The sequence below is a fragment of the Cervus elaphus genome, chromosome 14 (assembly GCF_910594005.1).
Source record: "Cervus elaphus chromosome 14, mCerEla1.1, whole genome shotgun sequence".
NCBI lineage: Eukaryota > Metazoa > Chordata > Mammalia > Artiodactyla > Cervidae > Cervus > Cervus elaphus.
The window spans coordinates 61,818,605-61,842,115 of NC_057828.1; the positions used below are offsets into that span (position 1 = coordinate 61,818,605).

The 23,511-nt window shown below is 34.7% G+C and overlaps 1 protein-coding gene across 2 annotated transcripts in view; it reads left to right on the top strand.

Annotated features, from left to right (window-relative positions):
• RALGPS2 (Ral GEF with PH domain and SH3 binding motif 2) overlaps positions 1 to 21,268 on the top strand; it is a 154,180-nt gene extending 132,912 nt beyond the window's left edge. The window contains exons 15-20 of one of the 2 annotated variants that reach the window (XM_043924044.1): positions 1,738 to 1,815; positions 3,416 to 3,521; positions 4,067 to 4,159; positions 10,016 to 10,121; positions 12,679 to 12,770; positions 15,560 to 21,268. In XM_043924044.1, coding sequence (XP_043779979.1) covers positions 1,738 to 1,815; positions 3,416 to 3,521; positions 4,067 to 4,159; positions 10,016 to 10,121; positions 12,679 to 12,770; positions 15,560 to 15,589 — 505 coding nt within the window. In that variant the 3' untranslated portion in view covers positions 15,590 to 21,268. The remainder of the gene's footprint in view (positions 1 to 1,737; positions 1,816 to 3,415; positions 3,522 to 4,066; positions 4,160 to 10,015; positions 10,122 to 12,678; positions 12,771 to 15,559) is intronic. The other variant, XM_043924045.1, reaches the window with a different exon arrangement.
• The last annotated feature ends 2,243 nt before the right edge of the window (positions 21,269 to 23,511 follow it).

The window sequence follows — 23,511 nt, forward strand, 5'->3', positions numbered from 1 at the left end:
TTGAACCTTGAGTAGAATAATTGCTCCTTTTGTGTATGCACTAAGCAATAAGTTTCTGAGCAATCAGACTAGGGTGAATTTTGAATGTCATATTAAAATTGATGAAGTTGAAAATATTTAGTTACCTAACTCCCTACCAGTCACTTTTTAATAGAAGCAGTTATACTCGCTATACATCTGAAATTGAATTATACATATTTCAGTTGGTTAATTTCATGGTGTTATTGGAAAAGTAGTTCCTTGTTCTTGAAGCTTCGTGAAAATTTCTTACCATGGTGATAAAGACTTTAATTGCATATCCAATATTTCAAAATACTTTTGAACACTTCTAACTACCAGTGTTCTTAAGTATTATTCTCTTTGTTTTGGGAAATTTTTAACAATTTGTTTTTACATATTATTTCTCTTCCACGTTTTTATGTCAGTCTCTTTATTTGGGTTTGCCTGAATCAGGAAGATCGCAAGAGTTGCCTCTGGCATGCTGTCTGTACAAATTGTTTTGTTAGTTCTCTCCCTCTAGTAAGAACATAGTATCATCAAAAGTTGATTATAGTGTATTGTATTTAGATAAAAAATATTGATGGCATGAGAAGTAATCAAGTAACCAGAATGGTGTTGTGTTAAATAATCTGTTCTTATCCCACCAGGTTACTTAAGGACGATGGTATTTAACAGTGTTACCGTCACATCTCAAAATAGTATTTTTCTTTTGACAAATGTTTTGCTTTGCAGACATTTGCAGCCAAAAATATCTACTGTGCTTTTGCCAAGTTTAAATCAGTGGCTCTTTTGAACACTTTGAAATCAAATCAGTGCTGCCCAGCAAGATTCAAACATGAAATATTAAAAAGTGAATAAAGAATTGGGATTTAAAATACTGTTGTACTTGTGGACAATGAACTTTGAAAATAGACATCAAATATTTTGCCACTTAAGTTGCTAAAATAAAACTTTTGGTTTTAAATATCATTTATCAACAGTGCTACTTTTGGCTTTTTCTAGGCAAAGTATCAGTGTTTCTGTGTGTGTGTTTATTTACTTTGTTAAGTATCACATGCCATTTTGGATGAAAGTTAACTCATACCATTTTTTTTAAATCATTTACTGGCTTTATCGTGTATTTCTTGTAGTTGATGTGAAAATAAAATAAAGCCTATATTTTTACTCAGTTTATGTATTTTAGTAGTGTTTTTTTTAGATTTAATATATAAGAGAAAGGAAAATAAGGTGTTTAGATCCCATTAATTTTAAGTTTTTAGATCACATTGCTTTTAGGTATCTTCATAGGGGCATATAATAAAAAATTATTATTCTGTAAATTCAGGTACCATATGTAAAGTGGAATCCAAGAACTGGAATATAAACAAAAGGATTTCAGGCTTTGTTTGGATATAAATACTTCTTTAATTATTTTAGTAAATTTGTGAAAATGAATGTGTATATAAATACATGGTTTAAACTAAGAAGCAACCCTAAATATTTATAGTCAATGGTAGAAGAAAATAATAATTTAAAATCTGTGCTGCATGTTTTTTTAAAAAAAAAGGAGCAATCATATACTATCCTTTTGTAGGATTTAGAAAGCTGTGTCACACGAAGAAATTATTATGAAAGCTGTATTACACAAAGAAATTATTATGAAAGCTGTATTACACGAAATTATTATACTGTTCTAGGTTACTGATGATGATTTTGTGAATAAAAGTAATATATGCAATTTATAATGGAATCCAACAGGAACAGATTATACCATTCTCTCGGCCCGGTGACAAGAGTGGCACGAACTGGCTGTCGAAGCCACATGAAGGCCAGCAGGTACAATCCCCCTGCACTCAGGGCCACAGAACTCCCCTCTGGTGGTGGTGGCTGGCTTTCATAATTGTGGTCTCACATTACTTCCGTTCTTTCTCAGCTAATTGGTTGCAAAGCTAAATAAAATGCCCGTGAAAACTTTCTTTCCAAGGTTTAACCTAGAGATAAATTTGAAGTATTCTTTCTGATCCACAGAGCTAATTGCTAAAACTTGCATCTTTATGTCACATTCTTTAAATAATTCATATCAGTAGCTTTTTAACTGCACAGGTCTTTCTAACGTTGCTGATTGTTAGAGGAGCAGTGCAAAAACCCACTTGTTTTTCAAAGGCTGCAATCAAAGAATTTACTACATTCAGTTTGTCTTTTTTAAGGATTTTTCAGATTAACTGCAGGTCTGAATTTAAACAAGTCTGTTTTATGAAATAATATTTGTGTATTTAACTCATGTTCATTCGGTTGTTTACCTAGTTAATCCTGATCTCCTTCTGCACTACATTAGCTGCTGAAGAAAATAAAGATGGTAGATTGATTGGGGACTGGAGGTTAATGGTAGTGAATAATCAACCAATTCTCATAAGACAATGCAATAGCAAACATTTTAAAGTTAATTTTATGTCAGTTTAATAGTGTCTAATCTCCTTGGATATAAATAGCTCCAGCATGAAATTTCTAGTGGTTTCTAGGTTTTTAAGTCATTGAGAACACCTAAACAATCAAAAAGAGATAAACTGGCAAACTTCAGTTTTCATCACTGTTGTAGGAATTCTGCAGCTCACGTCAAATCACTGGAGAATGAGAGATTTTTTTTTTCATCAGTGTATATGTTTTAATTGACTCATAAAAATTGTTCTTATCTTAACTATAGGACCTTAAATGAGTTGGGGAAAGATATTTAAGTGTTTGATTATCTGTGATGGTTTTCTTAAGATACAAGAAAAAGCAATCTTGAGTTTTAGTTATTCCTTTCTTGCAAAGTTGTTAGGCTATAATCACTTAGATGCACTGATGACATTAAAATGTCATTAAATTTTATTGCAGAAAGTTTGATTTTTTTAATATGTTGTTAATTGCCTTTTTTACTTCTCTCACCTACTTTAGAATTGAGCATGGGTTTTCTTTTGCTTTTTTTCCTTTTTTGATTTTCTGATATTTCTATTTTGAGTTTTATATGCCTAAAAAGACTTTTTTTTTTTTTTTTAAAAGACTTTTAACATATAGAATCCTCACCTTTCCTACCAGGACTTGAGTTTCTTCTGGGGAAAAAAAGGTTTCAGCAGTGCTGCAGTATGGCATGTTGAGAAGAAAAGTCTTGAATCCCTAATTTACTCTTTACTAAAGTGAATCACTGTATTCTTTCTGGATTATGCTTGTTCAGATATGCAGTAAAATGTGTTTTTTAACCATCTGCTGACTTTAATAACTGCCTGATTTATTTTGTGACAGCTTGTAAATTTCAGGTCAGTAAACCTTTATAATTGTCAGTGTCTTCTCATTCTGAATAAAGTAACAGTCTTAAAATTGAAAATAATTACATTTTATTTAAATACCTACTTGATAATTACTCAAGTGCTTATATCTTCTTTTCTTTTCATTTTTATAGTTCTGCGGAATCAGAGGATTTGGCAGTACATCTATATCCAGGGGCTGTTACTATTCAAGGTGTTCTCAGGAGAAAAACGTTGTTAAAAGAAGGCAAGAAGCCTACAGTAAGAATTATTTTATATTTTAAAACATGTCTAAAAATAAGCAAATGAATAAGACCCTAAAAAAATATGAAGACAATTGAAACAAAACCAGATATATAATACATTTGAAATAATTTAAAATATACCTTTGCATCACAATGTTATTTAAAGTGTTATACCTGCTACATATTAATAGATTTTGGTTAAATTATACACTTAAGGTGTTTAAATCAAGATGCTCCTGTACTTCTCTTTGCTCCCTAATATAGTTCTTGGAGAATTTTGAAAGTATATCCTGTTAAGGAGTATTTTTAGAAGGAATAGAAAATAGAGAGAGCAAAAAACTCTAAAAAACAGAATTCAGCCAATTTTGTTTTGTCAGTCTTAAGTAGAATGTATCAAGTAGATGTGGTAAGAATATTTGAGATAAAGATTTCAAAAGTGATGAAACTCAAAGCCAAGGTGGTGGAAGTGAAGTGGAGCTAAGGATCTTTGGCAATGAGGAACAGAGTGACTGAGAAGCCGGTAGCATTTGAGTAGTATATTCATGTGTCTGTCCTCTCCAGGTAGCATCTTGGACAAAATACTGGGCGGCTTTGTGTGGGACGCAGCTTTTCTACTATGCTGCCAAATCTCTAAAGGCTACAGAAAGAAAACATGTAAGTATTCCTATTCCAAGTCTTTAGCATAGTTTCACAGCCTCTATGTGGTTGTAAGAAAAGTAGTCCTAATGGGATGCGAGGGTTTGGGGTTTTTTCCCCACTTTGTAACCCAGAAGTTCTTAGACTTTCTTTGTATGAGTATTGTAATGGAATTATTTTTGTTTAATAATACCATCCCAAGAAAGGTCTTGGAATAACTTCCATATTTTAAAGTTCCTTTTTTAAATACTGTTTTTCCTTTGCAAATGTCAAAACTGCACCCTGCCGTTATCTTATCTTCATGTCCAAGCCCTCCCAAACCTGGGGTTTTTTGTTCAGAAAAATGGTTGAAAACTGTTGCCTTAGAGTGTCATTTCCTGATTTGTAAAGTATTGAAAAATTAGGACCAGCATCTGCAGTTCTTTCCATCTCAGCCTCTGATTGAGTGATTTTTCCAACAGTGAAGAGGAATAATAGTTACTAAGGTTACTATGGTCACCTTATGCTTGAAAGAAGCCTCGAAAAGCTCTTTTCTTGTAGAATCTTGCTATAAATGTAGAATCTTGGTATAAATCTTCTTTTGCATGCTGTTCTGCTTTTGTATGCCAGTGATACACTATTTGAAAGGAAAATTTTCCGTTTTGCATTATCTCTTGGAGAGGAATTTATTTCTAAATTGTGTATTTTGAAGGTGGGGGGAATTAAGTGGTTTACCATATTGAGGAAAGGTAAGGAAGACACTGAAAAAAAAATTAAGTTCTTTTACTATTTATAAATTACCGAGTGATACTGTGTAATTCAGAAACGCCCCCTTTTTTTTTCTTTTTGGCAATTATCACTTTATGTTTTTTCCCCCCAACAATGGCTGACTCTTAAAAACAATAATATACATATTGCATGTGTATATTTTAATATCAGGTATTACTTCACCAAATACTTTGACTAAATTTACTAGGATTTGGTGTTTTATTGTTGTTTTGTTTTTTCCTTTTAGTAAGAAAATCCCTAGTTTGAAGTTTGGTTGGATGAGGCCAGTTGTAAGTTCAACTTCAAAAATTATCATTATGCAGAGAAGCTTTTCTTTATTCTCACAGTTTAGCCCTTTAATCAAACCAGGGATAGAGAAGAACACAGTTTTGGTTTACATGAATGTGGGAAGTGCTGTAATAAGATAGCATCACCTGCCTTTCTTTATCAGCTGTACCCATACCCTATTGCTGTCCTGAATTTATGTTAATCATTGCCTTGCTTTTCTTTAGAGTTTGCCACTTAGGTTTCCTTAAATAATACATTGCATCATTTTTTAATTGTATCTGGATTGTACCTAAAAGGCACCAACCTTTTTGCTCAATATTATAAATGTCTAGATCTAGTCCTCACATTGAGGTGAAGGACTGTTTTTTTATATTCTAGTCAAATAGACTAGAATGCCCACATACCTGACAAAGCTACAGTTTAGTTTCACTAGAATGTTTTGCAAAGTAATTGCCTCTGGTTAGTATTGCTGTACTCAGAGGAGGGGGAAAAAAGAGGTTAATATAGCTAAATTATCATCTTCAGATATAGTTAACTGTTCACTTAGCCACTTTGAGAGACTTGGCTAGATTTCACTTAGTTGACTATTATAAGGAAGTAAACTGTATAAATTTTTTTGTTTGTTTTTTCCTAACTTTAATTAGAAGCCAAACTAGAGAATTGATAAAATAACTGAATTTGTCATCTAATACATATGTTAAGTATCTTTTTGTGTTTGGTATTGGTACTTATACAGCTAGTTTGGGTTTTTAATTATATGAAGTGATAAATAATGCATTTGAAATGTTTAGATATTAGAGCCTAGTGGGCTGTGAGGAAGCCAGATTGAGTGCCAAGGAAATGGACTGTGTTCCTCATCTTTTCTAGTTTAAACTGTTAAGATTAAAGAAAGAATGATAATAACAAAGCAGTATAGAAACAAGTCCATGTTTATATTTACCCAATTTTAGGATAGAAAAGGGCATAGAACTAAAAGCAGTGGAGAAAAAGATTTTTAATCATTTTCAAACAAAAGTTAACATGCAAATTGAAAGAAAATATTGGCTATATATAAGCAGTAAATGTGGGATTAAAATATATAAACAGAGCATCACCTGTGTGGTGTTCTTGTCAAAAATTTAATCATGAGGAAGCAATCAAATCCACATCATGGAACATTGTGTAAGACCACTGGCTTAGATTCTTAAGACTAAAATTTGACAGCTGGAGTAGGGTAGAGGGACAGAAGGAATATTCTAGATTAAGAGAAACTTTAAAAGAGTCTTGAGAACTAAATGCAGTGTATGTACCTTGGTCTAATCTTGGAGGTGATTTTTTTAAGCTATAAAGTTCATAATTAGGACAATCAAAGAAATTATAGTAATGGACTTTATATGATTATGTCCATTAAATTTCTTAAATGTGAATCATTGTGATTATATAGTAAAATCAGTATATTCTTAGAAGATAGATGTTGAAATATTTAGGGTTCAATATTATGTCTGACGCTTACATTGAAATGTTCAAAGAGATCAAGCAAATGCAAAATGTATATATATGGGTAATCCTTGTAGCATTCTTTCAACTTCTCTGTAGTTTGAACTTTTTCAAAATTAAAAGCTGGAGGAGGAAAAAAGTCACTAGTAAAAGTATATCTGTTCCTATATGTAAATAAATGCAGGAGGAAGAAATCTGGAAGCCTGCACCTGTTTTATTACTTTCTAAAGTATGAATTTTTTTTTTTTTTTTTTTTGCACATGAGGAAAAGAGCAGACTTGGGAATAGACAAGAGAGGAGTATGTCTTCTTAATGTTTTAAAATGAAAGCATTCACTGTAAAAATATTTTTAATGAAAGCATATTCATTATAACTTTTAAAAGTTTGCAGATATCTTTGAACCTCTCTGCATAGTAATGAGTGAATAAATACTGTTAGATAAGATAAAAACCAATTCTACACCTGAAAAAGAAGCCTGTAACATGTATAAAGACCTTCCACAGCTCAGTAAGAATAAAACAGCAGTAGAAAGATGAAATAGGGAGATAAAAAGAAAGTGAATATAAATGGTTAATATACATGAAAAGGTGATGAACCTCACTAGTTATTAAAAAGGCAGATTAAAGAAGATGCTTTTTTTGACCATTAGTCAGAAATTTTAAAGACTGATAATGTAGCATTGGCCATGATGTAGGGAAACAGACTATGACCCACAATTGGCAGAAATTTAAATTGGTATTTTTTTGTGGTGGACAGTCCTACTCAGCATTTAACTTAATAACCAGTGACTCTTTTTCTGAAAATCTGTTCTATGAAAAATCATTAAGCTAGTGCACAAATATCTATAGAAGAATATTCCTGTTATATTTATAGTATCAGCAATCTGCAAACACTGAAAATACTTATTATTAAGGAAATACTGATAGGTAAAAACCACAAGTCAGAGTATAAGTATACCCCCATTTGTATATGAAAACCAACAACGACAAGAAAGTCTTTGATGTAATGCAGAGAGAAAGGTCCAGAGGACTACACCCCAAAGGATGGTAAATTCTGGGAGCAGGATGAGGTTCAGCTGGTGGTCGAGGGCATTTGGACTCTGTGAATGGGCTTATATTGCTTGAGTTTTTATTATTACTGAAAAAAGCAATTGATGCAGAGGTTTTGGGGTCTAAGAAAAGATACTAGAAAATCATGCTGTATGCTTTGACATAAACTATAAACTGTCAGATCAGCTATGTATTGCCAATTTGATTCTTCATAGTATTATTGTTGCTAAATCATGTCCAACTCTTTTGCAACCCCATAGACTGTAGCCCTCCAGGCTCCTCTGTCTATGGGATTTCCCAGACAAGAATCCTGGAGTGAGTTGCCATTCCTTCTCCAAGGGATCTTCCTGACCCAGGGATTGAACCTGTGTCTCATGCATTGGCAGGTGGATTCTTTACTGCTGAGCCACCAGGGAAGCCCTCTTCATCTTATTAAAGCTTCCTAATTCCTTTAGCTTTCATTTTTGCTGTAACCATGTTGTTAAAAATAATGGGATATGTTCCTTCTTTTTCCCATTTCTTTAAAATTGTGAAATACGTACATGCAGAAGAAGATACATTGTATACATGTATATTTTAAAGAATAATAAATAAAATAAACACGTATATAACGCCACCCCACATAAGACAGAGCATTGTCAGAACCATCCAAGTCTTCCCAGATAGCATCTTCTTCCTTCCTTATCAGCCATGATAAGGATCTTAGTTCCCCGACCAAGAATCAGACCCATGACCCCTGCATTGCAAATGCAGAATCTTAACCACTGGATCACCAGGGAAGTCCATAAACTTGGTGATTTTAGTGTATATACCCCAGATTATTAATGTTATTTATCTGCCTGGGTAAGTTATTTTCCTGGCACCATGTGTTGAACAGTCCATTCTTTCTTTGCTGGTCTGCAGAGCCCATTCTTGTCGTTTGAGTTTGCATCAGTATTCACAGATTGCTTTCTAGACTTCCATTGCCCTGTCAGCCTGTCCTTGTCCTAGTAACTCACAGTCTCAGTTACTATAGATTTGTAAGTCTTGTTGTGTAGCAAGGCAAGTCCTGCCTAATTCTTCAGGAGCATCTTGGCTGCTTCTGATCCTTGTCTTACACACACATTTTAGAATCAGCTTCTCAAGTTCCCACATAAAACCCTACGGAAATTTTTATTGAAATGACACTGAATCTGTAGATCAATTAAGGGTGAATTGACATCTTTACAACACTGACCCTTTTTTTTCATCTCATGGTATTTCTCTGTTGATTTAGGTCTTCTTGAATGTCTTTTGACTGTTAATACTTTCCTGTATGTCTTTTGTTACATATATTTCTAGGTACCTTTCTTAGAAGTGACTTTTATAGTTCTAGTGTATAAAATTGCAGATGACTTTTATAGTGATCTTTTCCAAGCATCCTTGCTCATTTTTCTTATTAATTTGGTGGATTTTCTGAATGGATAGTACTATCTGCGAGTAATGGCAGTTTTATTTCTTCCTCATGCTTATACCTTTTATTTCTTTTTTTGTTATCTTATTATGCTGACTAGGTCTTCCAGTTCAGCATTGGATGGAAGTAACAATGGTGGGCATCCTTGTCTTGAAGCTGATTTTGAAATGTTTTTAGCATTTTACCCTTGAGTGTGTATTGCATAATTTTAGTTTGGGTTTTATTTTATTTTGCGTTTTTCTTTCCTGTATACATTGTTCAGGTTTTTTGTTTTATTTTTTTTTTTCAGTCGGAGGGGTGGAGGTGGGGTGTCGTTTGTTTTTTTTTTGTTTGTTTGGTAGGTACTGTTGAATTCCTTGGAAGGGAATTTTCTAATTCAATAACAATACCTACCAAACAAACAAAAAAATAAATTCCATTCCAAGTCTACCACAAATACGCATTATATTTTAACAAATGCTTTTATTTCACATCAACTGAGTTGATCATATTTGAGTTGTGGCTCCCGGGCTCCAGAGTACAGGCTCAGTAGTTGTAGCACACGGGCTTGGTTGCTCCACGGCATGTGGAATCTTCTGAATCAAGGATCGAACCTGTGTCTCCTGCATCGACAGGTGGACTCTTTACCACTGAGCCACCAGGGAAGCCCGACAGTTAAACTTGTGATAAAGAGTTGAAGCTGGGAAAGATCTGGAAAGTAGGAGACTATCTGAAGAGGGCATGCCTACCTGGAATTTAGCAGTAAGAGGCCAGGAGCAGAGCTAACCAGCATGAAATCTTGTCTCTCCCTAGGAGAAACTGAAAATACACTTTTTAACAGTAAGTTTTTACTTAGGATAAGCCATAAATTTTGTGTTTTTATTATTTTTTTTTATCTCTCAGTTTAAATCAACATCAAATAAGAATGTGTCTGTAGTAGGATGGATGGTGATGATGGCTGATGACCCAGAACATCCAGATCTCTTCTTGCTGACTGACTCTGAGAAAGGTGAATCATTGAAATAAGTAGTGGTTACTATACAACTTTAGATAAGCCAAATTTTAGTTTAACTGGAATACAATACTGGGGGCATTGCTTATATTGTTTCACCTCTTGGGAAATATTTCTGTCATGTGATGTATATTAATTATGCCAATATTTTTAGATATCAGTATCTATTAATTGCTTCTTTAATAAGCTTATTTTCTTTGCTACATGGGCATAAGCTTGAAGAGCTAATAATCAAGAAAGGAAGTGGGAATTTGAGAATCTATAAACCACTGTTACTTTAAAATCTCAGATTTGCAATATGCAATACCCCTTCATTTATATCTTGAAATAAATTGTTATTGTTAAGTCCTGAATGTGGCAAAAGTTTTCCTTTAAGTGGTTTGTGTTCCATTATTTTTAATTAAATTAATTGGTTATTTGACCCAAACCACTTTCCAGATAAGTACAATTTTAATTATAATGCTTTGCTTATAATATGTAGAGACATTTATGAGTAACATTATTGGCTGTTAACCACGGGAGTTTTTAGAATGGATGAGAGAGGTTGGAGGGTGGGCCGTGTAGAATCAGGTCATGTGTCTCCTTATCCTGCTTGTGTGTGTTGTGGGGACCTCAGTGGTCATCAGAACAGATCCTCACATGATTGTAGCTCTTGGTTGATAACATCTGCCAGCCGTTGATGAGCACAACAGAGGAATCCAGAAAGGAAATCGTTTCGCATCTGCCCAGAACCTTCTACTTCAGCAGCTCACTACTAAAATGATATTATATTACCATTTATTGACTGTAAAGTTATATTCTTGGCTTCCGTTTCTTTAGAATGTATATCAACAGATATTCTGCTTTTAAGATATTGTGGTATAAAAAAAAAAAGATATTGTGGTATTAACAGTAAAAATTTAAGAAAACATACAGAAAAAATAATAGCAAGATGTCACATTTTGAGGTGAAATAAACTGATTTACAGAGTAAGGAGTTTCTACTCAACATTCTGAATTCAGCCTCCACCCTGCCGATCCCAAAGACATTCATTATTTATAAAAGTACATTTTAAAAGGAGATAATTTTCATAGGATTTAGTTAACAAATTCTTTGTTTTCCTTTGATTCCTTGTGTGTATTAGTCACTCAGTCATGTCTGACTCTCTGCAACCCCATAGACTATAGCCTGCCAGGCTCCTCTGTCCGTGGAATTCTCCAGCAAGAATAGTGGAGTGGGTAGCCATTTCCTTCTCCAGGGCAATCATTGATTCTTTAGTGTACTTGATAGAACTACTTCTGAGTACAAGGTGTTTATGAAATCTACACTGACAGCTTTTTTTCAGGAAGAAGGGTAGATGAATGGCCGCTATGGCCAGCTTGTCAGATATGCCTGCTATTTAGGTTGATCTGACGTTTGATCTGGGTTCAACAAGCAAAAAATGTTATTTGAATAATTAAACATATGGTGAAGAGAACTTTTGCTTCTGAAAATGAGTAAGTCTTTGATTGTTAAAATCTCAAAGAAGAGCTGTATAAAGCCTACATATAGATCAGATAAGGCTCTTGAATCATTGGATGCAGTTATTAAGGAAAGAGTAGAAGTCAGTAAGAACTGGGAAACAAGAAGACCTCAGGTCCGTGAGAAGGAGAACTAAGCTCAACTTAGGGCAGCCTATACTACATGAATCCCTTCTTTTCTCAGTTTATTACCTTAATACATATAAATGTATAAAAATACTCTTATTGTGTGTCAGTTTTTAGTTAGTCAACATAAGGTCTAAATGGTCTTTCCTAGTAACTCAGATGGTAAAGAATCTGCCTACCAATGCAGAAGACCCAGGTTTGATCCCCGGATCAGGAAGATCGCCTGGAGAAAGGGAATAGCAACCCACTCCAGTGTTCTTGCCTGGAAAATTCCATGGACAGAGGCGCCTGGCGGGCTACAGTCCCTGGGGTCACAGAGTAGGATGAGACTGAATGACCAACACTTTCACTTTCAAGATCTAAATACATACATCACAAATAAAACAAATGAATTTCTAAGAGAGAAAAAGGTGCTTTCTCAGATTTTTCACATAACCCCTTACTAGACCTAGGAACTTCTCTAATAATTTCGACAAATGTAAGTAAAAACTAAAAGCATAGGTTATATTGATGTTAGCTGATTAATCCTTAATCCCATTAAATAGCTTATGTTTAAATGTTAAACATTTTAGAACATTTTGGCCTGTAAAAATTTAGTCTTAGCATCTACTAGTATATAGATCATCTAAATAGTGCTGAGAACTGATATTCTGTACTCATCCATGCATACAAATTTAGAGAAGCCAAACAATTGTTTTATTTAGGTGTACTTTAAAGATCATGTAAGAAAACAAAATACTTCTCTTCCAATTCATGAATAGCAAAGCAGTGACTTTCTGAATAAATTACAGCTTGTGAATGTAGCATATGGAACTCTGTATTAGAAAATCAGGTGAGAGAAAGAGAAACTGAGACTGAAACTGAAATAAACTGAAACTGAGAACTCTCATCAATTTTTGTTGTTTTCCCCTTGTTTTTAATAATTTTAGGAAATTCGTACAAGTTTCAAGCAGGCAGTAGGATGAATGCAATGCTGTGGTTTAAGCATTTGAGTGCAGCCTGCCAAAGCAACAAACAACAGGTAAGCATTTCTCTTCATCCTCAGAAGAGTCCATAAACTGGGAATGTGTTTAAAAGAGCTGGAAAGAGAAGTACATGGACTAATTTTTGGAATGAAGTAGGAAAACTGCATTGTTTATGTTCTTTTTTTATTGACCACAGTCAGCAAGACATGAGGTCCACATTTTAATGAGGGAGATGGGCAGTAAACAAGTGAACAAATAACAGCATTTCAAAAAGTAAAAACTCTGAAGGGAGCAAAATAGAATTAGGTGATACGGAGTGTTGGGAGTAGAGTCAACTTTAAATAAATTAAGAGCGAACAGCAGAAGTCTCCCTAAGGAGATGACAGTGACGTGAATGACAGGAAGGAGGGGCCGTGTGAAGATAAGGGGGAACAGAGTTCTGGTGAAAGGAAGGGAAGTGCAAAGACCCTGAAGGTGAAACAAGCTTTAAGGTGTTCAAAATAGGGAGATGTAGCCTGTGTCAGAAGAATAAGAATGAGAGGCAAGAAAACGTAGCTTCAGAGGTTAAAAATTTGATGGTACCTTGCCAAAAATTATTCTGATGCATCTCTATTTGTTCTGTTGACAATTTTCTGTGGGTTCCTATGCTTGCAGTGAAACCCAAAACGATTTGGACTTTTTCCTTGCTTTTATTTTACTGAAACAAAGATGGTCTAACTCAAAGAGGCCTATGATGGTCTAACTCGGCTACAGAGAGGAATGAATTCATAGTGGTGTTTTCCCCAAATCCTGCTTCTGATTTAAAGTGGAACCATGAATTGGTAGGGCAGACATAAATATAACTGGAGTTACAAAAGTTTCTGCACTCTTTTTGGCCAGTTTTTAGTTGAATATATTTGAAAAGTTTATTGCCTGTAGGTACTGAAATACAGAAGTATATGGTAAATATTATCAGTAGCTGATTTTGAATTATATAATACATTGTAGAAGTTTATAAAGCTTATAAATGTGTTTTTTACCATGTGCTGTCAGGACCTAAGTTATAACCGCTTTTTTGGTATAGGAAGAAACTAAGGTTCAAAAATGCTAATAAATGACCTCGACAGGGTCAAACAAATAAAAAAAGTCAAACAAACAAAATTAAAAAATGGTGGACCTAAGACACAAAGTCTGTCTTCATTCTGTAGATGCATTCTTCTTAAATATTGTTGGAATGGGCTTTGTTCTCTTATAATTTTTATTTTAAAAATAATAAAGCAAAAATTACAGCCTTGCCCTTGTCAAATTAGTGTCTGGGATAGAATGAAGGAAACAGACCTTCTTTTGCCTAAACCAGGTTTTTCAGGATTCAGTTGCATGCATACATTTTCTTTAAATGTGGCCTTAAAGTATTGTATCATTTTTTTATCTCAGATTTTAAGATTAATCAAGAGAGTGTACGCATACCAGCATAGGATTCAGTTTCTTTTACAACATAGTGGATCTTCCTGCTGAAAAAGTTAACCACATGTGTATAAATGGTTTTGTTTTTTCAGTTTGTTTGTTTCTATACTTAGAAGAATGAGAGAAGTAGCAAATTTATAAATTGAAGCCATGAAATTTGAAAACTTTTAGTAGAAGACTGTAACTCAAATACAACATCATAAACCATAGTCAGGCAACTTAGCAGGAAATGAAAATTTTACCTTATTTAAATATGGATTTCTTATAACTAGCCCCAAGAATTTATACTTTTAAGTACTCATCCATTCATACTATGTTTTTTTTTATACTATGTTTTATTTATAATTCACTTATGATTACATTGTCAAATAATTTTTCATTCAGAAGCTGACATGTGTAAGAGATTAATCTTTTTTTAGTGTCCTAGGTTCTCAGGAAAAGGTTGTTAAAGAACTGTTAAGCTCTTTTTAAATTCCCTGGTGGGCCAGTGGTTAAGACCCCCATGATCCCAGTGCAGGGGACCTGGGTTCGAACCCTAGGCAAGGAACCAGATCCCATATGCCTCAGCTAAGAGTCTGCATGCCACAACTAAAAAAAGAGAGAACTGTTAAACTCTTTTAAAGGACACAGCAATGACTACTGATACATGAATATCTCTACCAGCACAACTTTGGAAAACTGGTAGTAAAAGTTAAGAGCATTTTTTTAACATGTCAGAACCCTCTTTAGTCCTTAACTAGACGACCCATCAACTAATTTTTAAAAACAAAATATATTTATTTTTCTAAGAATTATTGTTGAATTTTAGACTTAAAAGAAATGGAATTAAATTCGATCCAGTCTGTTAGCAGCCAACTGTTATATAACCTATAGATTTTTTTTTCAGAGTCACAAAGTGTCAGATTAGAATTTATCTAGCAATGAGTTTTATTCTTTTATACTCATTTCATGATGATTTCACAAAGAAATTCTTAGTAATGTTATAAAATTATGCTGATTTTAAAATTTGCATGTAGGAATTCATTGTAATACATATAATGAGAAAATAAATGATGACAGGTGTGTCTGGAATCTCACACCTACTAGGACCATACTTACTCTTTCCTCATTCATTCATTTATTCACTCAGCGAACATCTACTGAGCTCCCCTGTGTTAGACAAGAAAGGTACTGTCTCTGCCCATTTTGCCATCCAGATTTCAATTTACTGGAAAGGGTATTAACTTATCTCAGTGGTTTTTCTCCCAAAAATGTTCTAGTATATTTTATCCATTATTCATAAACAATTACAGTACCTTCTATCAAATTCCTATGGGCTTACTTAAAATGACAAGGGAAGATAAACAGTACGTTGAAGAACACCTTTCAAATACTATCAGTTTGTAATGCTTATATTTTTTAGGTTCCTACAAACTTGATGACTTTTGAGTAAAAACGTGATAAAGAACAAGGTGAACTGTTACCCTAAGTGAAAGCGAGGACCTGATGAGAGTGCCAGCTACAAACCAATCCTGTGCCAGGCAGAGCCCAGAGGCTCCGTCTCAGCCTCTGGAGTCCTGAACCAAAAAAGCACTAATTTCAGGGAACGAAGTGAGATACTCCCAGAGAACACATCAGAGCTGTAAAACAAACTGCCATGGACCGTGCTTCTTATCTCTGAACTGACCTGTGGAAACCACTGCCTTAATAGAATGAAAGGAAAACCACCATGAAACACCAAATAGTGCGTGTGAATCTCCTGGCGGTGCTGTGCTTGGAATAGATCGTAGCTAATTTGCATTTCTTTTAACTTTGTACTAATTTTGGAGGGGGGAATCGCCTTTTTTTAGATACACTTTAAAAAGAAAAACATATTTCTTATGGGTGACATCAGGAGCTGGTTTTGAACTGAAGTGTGAAGATGTTTCAGCTTAGTAGGGTTCTACCAGCCACCTCGCCAAAAGGTTTGCTTAAGCCTTCGTGAGTCAGCAGCCTCAACGTACTTTCTCACAGCAAGAGTGTAGGAATTAGAAATGTTAATAATGTGAGTTGTTGGGGTTTGTTTGGGACTGGGGTGGGGGGGTTGTTTTGTTTTGGATAGGGGAGTTTTTTTTTCTTTTTTAAACACTAAACTTCTGAAATTTAGTACTGTATGGGGTACATTATTTCCTGCTGGAGGTATAAAGGCTGAGTGTTCACATGCCAGACACTTTTTTCAAGTGGGCTTCAGAAAACATGGTTGTTTTTAACTGGGTTTAAAGTTTGGCCTTGTATATGAATTCATTGTTGGACCACAGATCTGCTTAGTAGAGAACTGTAATCCCAACCTAAACTTTTCTAAGAAGATTTTACAATAACTACAGTTTTCAAGTTTAAGTGGACTAGCCCTTCTGTCACTCACAGGTGATTTTTATCATCAAGGGTGATGTATCAATATTTTATTAGGATATTTTCTTTTACAGTGTTTAATGTGCACAATGCCAGTTTTTTTTTATTATTTTCATTATTTTTGTTCAATATGAGATTCAGGATCACATTTGTTTAAAAGAGAATCTACATGTGTTTGTATGCATGTATGTATTTTATTATAAGGGATACAGAATAATTTTCAAAGGGAAAAAGGTGAAAGATTGAGAGGCTGGAAATTCTGAGTATCAAAACTTTCCTTCCTACTTAACTTTCCTTTATCACAAACATTTTTCTCAAAATTTACTATAGGTCCTTACCGTGAAACCATATTTTGTTAATAGTTGATCAAGAGAGTTTTGTGAGAGCTCTTTTATGCAATAATGCATTTAACTTCCAAAATAAATGTTGAGTTTTAAAAAAGGAGGAAAAAAAAGTTTGGAGGTGAAATGCCTTAGAGTTTTAACCAAAAAGGAAAAAAAAGGGGCACCTGAACAAAGGCTGTGTGTTGGATGTTTTAAACTCATGAGGCAATGTGAATTTCGCCTGTGGCCCAAAGTAAGAAGTGCTTTTTGACTGATAACTTCTAATAGATTTCTATTACTTTGGGCCTCACATAAAAATTTTCAGATTGTATTCTAGGGGAATTTTATTCCTTTTCCTTTTTAATCATAAGTATTTCATCCTTGAATCCATGAAACTTACATAGAAAATATTGCTTGTTAGAATAAATAAAAGTATATCCATTTGGAAAGTGGAAGAGCTTTCTCAGATTGCTAAATTTGTAAATTTTGTTTTCTGTTTGAAAAGGATATTAAGAGTTCAAATATTTTTCTCATATAGTACAGTTAGAAATACCATTATTTCTGGTTTTGTGGAAAATGACATGAGCTGGAGAGGGCAAGAATGTGGCTGAGACCTTCCAGCATAGCCCATGCTGAGCGCGGAGAAGACCCCCTCTGCATAACCAGCATAGCAGTATTACTCTCTGAGACCTTGCACATCTGACTTTTGTTTTAATTTTCTTAACTTGTTTATTTCTCTTCAGAAATAAGTGTTTTTAACAGTGTATGTGCTTTTTTAAACACACTGTGGATGAGAACCCTGTGGATTTTTTATTACCTTGTCTGTTTGTCATAAATAAGCTAAAGTAGATTAAGTGGTAGGCTAACCGTATTGCTGAAGATGGGCAGCTGGAAGTCAGAGCCTGACAGCACAGTTTTTCCAAAGAGAGCTCAACTGGAAGACATGTTTGATATTTGATATTTTCAGCGCTAAACACAAGGCTGCTTGTGCAGAGTGAGAACAGGGTTCAGATTTGGTGACTAGACCACACATAGATTTGTGGCCTCTGACTGACTGAAACTCTGAACTGTGCAGCGGGGGTCACTGTTGTTTTCTTGTCTTCAGATTTGTCCATTCAAAAGCTTGCTTATTGCTTTTTAAGGCTATTTTAGCATTTGGAGCAAAGAGAAGACCAGTGGGAGAAGTGAATTAAAATAGTGTGGGTGAATTTTTTACCTTATAATTCACCAAATGAGACCTAATAATAATTCAGGCAAAAATAAATACTACAATATTAAATATTTAGGCATTGTGTTAGTGAGAAGATGAAATTTTTCTCCTCTTACTAGGCCTACCCTTAATAAATTTCTAAACTAGCGCCTCACAAGCTTGAAATTTTCACCAATATTAAGCCCATTTTTTTTCTCTCTGAGTCAAGAAAAACTCATTGGAAATTCCATTATAATTTAAATTTAAGCTAGTTTTTGATAAGCATAATGATTGGTATATTATCCAGCCTGGTGCAGCAGTATAATACCAACCAAAATACAATTTGAGGCACATCTCATTTAACAGTTTGTTTGAACATGGAAGCTTATTTTTCATGCAAAAGTAACCTCTAACAGTTTTTAAAATGCAACTATAAAAATAACTGTATGATGACCTTGAAGAGCTCTGATTTTGGTCTCATGCCCCCCTCTGTGTGTGAGTTCTGCTAATTTTTTTCAGAGACATTACTTTTACCATAACCTCCAAACTGTAAAAATTAAAAGAACCAATCAAACACACCTTCCTATTACATTTTCTTCACTGTGTAAATATTATTTGTGTAAACATTATGAAAAGGGGTCCAAACAATTTGAGTCTGAGTATTTTTTTCCTCCCCAGGCATATGCTTCAGTGATAAATGTTTTCCTGTGCGGAAAATGCCATATGACTGTTGTGCTACCTTCTGTATGGACTGTTTTGGTATTGTATCTTTCTGTATGTCAAGAACTTAGGGTGTTTGTAGCTGTAGAGTTTCTGTAAGTGGCTTTATTCCTCTTCTAGAAGGTTTATAAAGGAGCCCAATGTGCACTGTTACAGAAGGGAAAAATGTTTACAGTCTCTAGTGTATACACCTTGTATGTTAGTTGAAACCAGGGCCCGCCAAGAGCAGCCTGGCCTATTGCTCTCTTAGGATTACTAGAATTCACTTGGCCAAATGATTTGAGCAGAAGTCTTTTTTTTTTTTTTTAGGTTAAATCTATAGTTATAGATGACTTACTGCTAAAAACAAAACTACAGGACTTGGTATTAGTTTAAAAATCAGTAATAGTAGATTTAACCCATTAACTATCCACTCTTGATTTCCTTCCTGTTTTCTGAGACATGGTCCTTTTCAATGTTCTTTTAAACCACCATATTATCTTTTTTTTTTTTGCAAACAAGAGGTACCAGTATTGCAGTATTGTTAACAGAGGATAATATCAGTTTTTTAAAAAATCATCTGCCTCAAAGACTTTTGAAATAATTGGATCCCTTTTTGAAAATGAATTTGCCTGTGTCCTGGTGGAACAGTAGTACTGCTGGTGCATGAATAGGTGATACAAAGCAAGTGGTGAGGTCTGTCTGACTTCTTCAGTGGTCTTTTAGGGTTTGCTTTTATTTTCTGTCTCTCTTCTTTTATATTATTTCTCTCAAACATAGTAAATTTATAATTTTACAGCCAGAGTAGTATTGTTTTCTTGTAACAAACATTGTTATTTAACACATTGATGATAATAATTTTCTGTGTGAAGTCAGCATCTTTTGGGTTTGCTTCCTTAAAAATGGCTTGTGTCTAAGGTGACTGGTTTTGTTTTTCCCCCTATTTAGAGGATTCTAACAAAAGAGATCTGTGTGAGCAAACTTTTAAGCTTTTTGAAAGCTATTTCATTACACTGGTTTCTCAAGTTGTAGTGCGGGGAAAATTTGGTCAGTGCCTTATCAATTTGAAGACCAACTTTAGGGCATCGAGTGTGACAATAATCATTTGTCCTCTTACTTCTCTTATTTCAGGAGTGTGTGCTATTGCTCTCTCCACCAGCTTACTCTTGCTCATAGAAAATCTAAGAAAATGCGTGCAGATCGCTCTAGGTTATTGTCGCATTCATCCTTGGCTTTGAGTCTTTTCAGACAAGCTCCTTCCCTGCTCCTCTCCTTCCAGGGTAGAAGATTAAAAACAAACCCTCCAAATCAGCCTTTAGATGAAACATGCCTAAGAGCAACTTTGAAGAACATCCATCCAGCTGAGTTTATTTTTATTTTGTGTTGTTGAAATTGTTTTGAGCATAGATTTAATTATAAGTCCTTTCAGAAAATCCTTAAAAGAATACAGTACAGCCAGAAAGATTTGTTTGGGTTCTATAAAAGCTACTAAAATCCTGAAATGAGAGTTCCTTAGCCCAGAAGTGAGATTTAGTTCAGTACATTCTTACAGTTAAACAGGACTCAGAACAACAAGCAGTCACTTCACCTACCGGTTATTGTTTACTTGAAGATACTATGTCCAGAAAGTGAAAACAACTACAAGGTATAAATTAAAGAGAAGTTAAGAGGCTAAGCTAGCTTTCTCAGTAAAAACAAAGTGTGGAAACATTTTGCTTCTCTGAGATTATTGCAAGATCTGGAGATACTGTTGTTCAACTGAGTCAGAATGCTGTCTTCACATTTTGTAAAGGGCTAGTATGTTCTCGACAAGTAAATTTAGTCTTTAAAGCCAAATGAAGGGATAACTGGTCCTTGAAGGTTATTAGTAGGATTTCAAGTTTGATTCTAGTTATTTGGACTGAAAAGTGGTGATGGGATTAAAGGAATACACAATTAGAATACTTTGGGATTGAGCTTTTTTTTTTTTAAATAGACAAGTGGAAAGTTTCATAATTAGCTATGCTTTAGATACCAGGTAACAAGTATCAATTTTCCCATGAAGATATCACCTATTAAAACTATTCACAGAAGCTAGTCCAATAATTATTGACTTACTAAATCTGACAGAGTAGCTGATAATAAGTCACCAGACTCAAGAGTTTCTATACCTTGATTATTGACAAATCCATTGTTTTACAGCTGACCGAAGTATGTAGGTGTGGGGAGGGGGTGGGGAACTCATTCACAGTGTAATCTAAAAGAGACAAAGGCATCTGTGGGGATGAATATCCAATAATGATAATATACAGGAAAACACAAGCCATTTTTACTCTCCTTCATCCCGGTTAAATTGAGGTACTAAAGATGAAGTACTTGTTTGCACTATGACCTCCTGGAGTGACGTGCAGCTTGGTTCCTCTCTCACCTTTGATTTCTGTTTAATATGCAAATGTGAGTGTGAGATCTTAAGTGTGTTTGCATAAGCTAACTTAAAATGAATTTAAGTACAGTTTTCTGAAATATTTCTATTGGAATAAATTACTTAAAAATATAGATTGTGTGGGGATAATTTGTTTGCATAGTTACATTTTTATCATTAACTTTTAAAGAAATGCTTTAAGTTGATTTTTTTTTTTTCCACTCTTTCTAGAATAGTTGACAAGAATTTTGTTGGTACAGGGAAGCTTCTGTCTGGGTAAACTTCAGCTGCTCTTCTCTATCCCAGAGCAAGGATGTGCAGCATGCTGACAGATGGGGCCTTGGTCAAGGGTATAATATTTCCAACATATCTCCCCATTCCAAGTGTGTGATATGAGCAGTCTCCATAAAGGCCCTCTTTGCTAATACTGTATTTCATAAATTCCAAACCATGACACTTTCACTTCTCACCATTTCTGAAAACAGAATCCGCCATCCAACCTAGGGAGCCTTAAATTGGAAGAAGTACTGAAATACATGTGTTGAGTCTCCTATAAGTTATCGACTGGGGTGTTTGCTCTGCCCTTTCTTAGAATTCCATGAGTTTGCTTCTAAGAAGCTTGGGAAACCTCCAAACGGGACTGAATGCCCAGTGTTTGGGCAAACTATAACCCAATTTTCAACTATTTTCTCACTTTTTCGATGGCCTTTGAAATTTTTCACTTACACTGTGCTAGCACCAAAAGAGAGTGACTGTTCTCTTACGGGTCAGCCTGTCCTTGCCTCACACAGCCCCTCGTTCTCCATGCACGCATGCTGAGTTCCTGGGTTCCCTCCTATGTTTCGTTAGTGGCTGGTCCCTGAGCCAGTACCACATTGTCTCCGTTCCTGGATAGCCGTGTGAGTCAGACATCAATGTCTGGTAAGGTAATTGCATTGTTCTTCAAATTTGCCTTAGCTCTTCGTGACTTTTTCATCCTCCCTATGAATTCTATAATCCATGTGTCAGGTTCAGTGAAAACACTTAATATTTTTATTGGACTTGATGTGAATTTGTAGATTAATTTGAGAATTAACAGTTTGAAAAGCTTACTCGTCTCATCTATGAATATGAACTGTCTCTATGTTTTATTTAGGGTTTTTAATGTCCCTCAATAAAGTTTCACAGTTTTCTCCCTACTAGTTTCATACATCTTTTATTAGTTTATTCCTAGGTAAACTAGTTTTTGTTTCTGCTATGAGTTATTTGTCTATAGGAATGCTATTTTTATGTTGACACTTAACATCTAGCAACCTTATTGAAATCCCTTATCTAATTCTAATAGTTTGTCCAGTATGATTCCATTGTCATCTTAGCTGCAAATAAGGTAATAGATTGTGAGAAAATATTTGGAGTTTATAAAACAAAGGATTCATATCAAGAATATACATGGATTGGATTTTCTTTGCAAATTAATAAGATGTATTCAATAGAGAAATGTGCTAAAGGGTATGAATAAACAGTTTATAGAAGGAGGCCTATGTGGCTAATCTATGAAAAGATGTTCAACCTCAGTTAGTAGAGAATTTCAAAGTAAATCATGGAAGAGCTGACTCATTAAACATATGAAACTGGTGAGGCAGTGCCAGAGAGCACCTGGGCAGCATTACAGAGATTGTGTACGTATACAGAGCATAAGAATTCAGAATTCCAGCACTGGACCGCTTACTAGCTGCGTGATCTTGAGAAAGTGACTTAACCGTCCTCAGGTTTCTCTGCTGTAAAATGATCACAGCAACAAGCCCCCTTCATAGAGTTGTGCAGCTCACCTTAGCTCATGTCTCTAAAGCCCCATGAGCAGAGCCAGCACTAGGAAAAACAGTCAGTGTTAGGGAGAGTTGGCATCAGTTACAGAGAGTGGGATTAGAGGTGAAGGAGAGAATAAGGAAGAGGTATTTGCCTAGTTAAGTCATAGTGAACTGAGAAGTATCTTATAAACCTTAGTAAACTAAATGAAGAAATAAAGCAGGTATATTCATTATAGACAAACTATCAAGTAGAGAAAAACCTGAAGGAAAGCCACCTAAAACAAGAACCCTCCTTTATTATTGTAAGATCCATATTTCACCCACCTGGTGCTTGTTTAATGATGACTTCTGAACACCACCCCCAAATTGCCTAAATCAGAATATGAGGACAGTGCACACTAAACTTCGAATTCATTTTGGTCTGATTTGCCCATAGCCCAGGCTCAAGTGAAAATAACAGTTATTGAATTTGCTTTGTTATTGCCTAACTGCCAAAACCAAGCTGTTCATACAGTTAAGGTTTGGAAACTGTTAGCATCTATGCTGAGCTGTTGCAGAAGAAAGACAAGTTGCTGTTTTTATTGACAG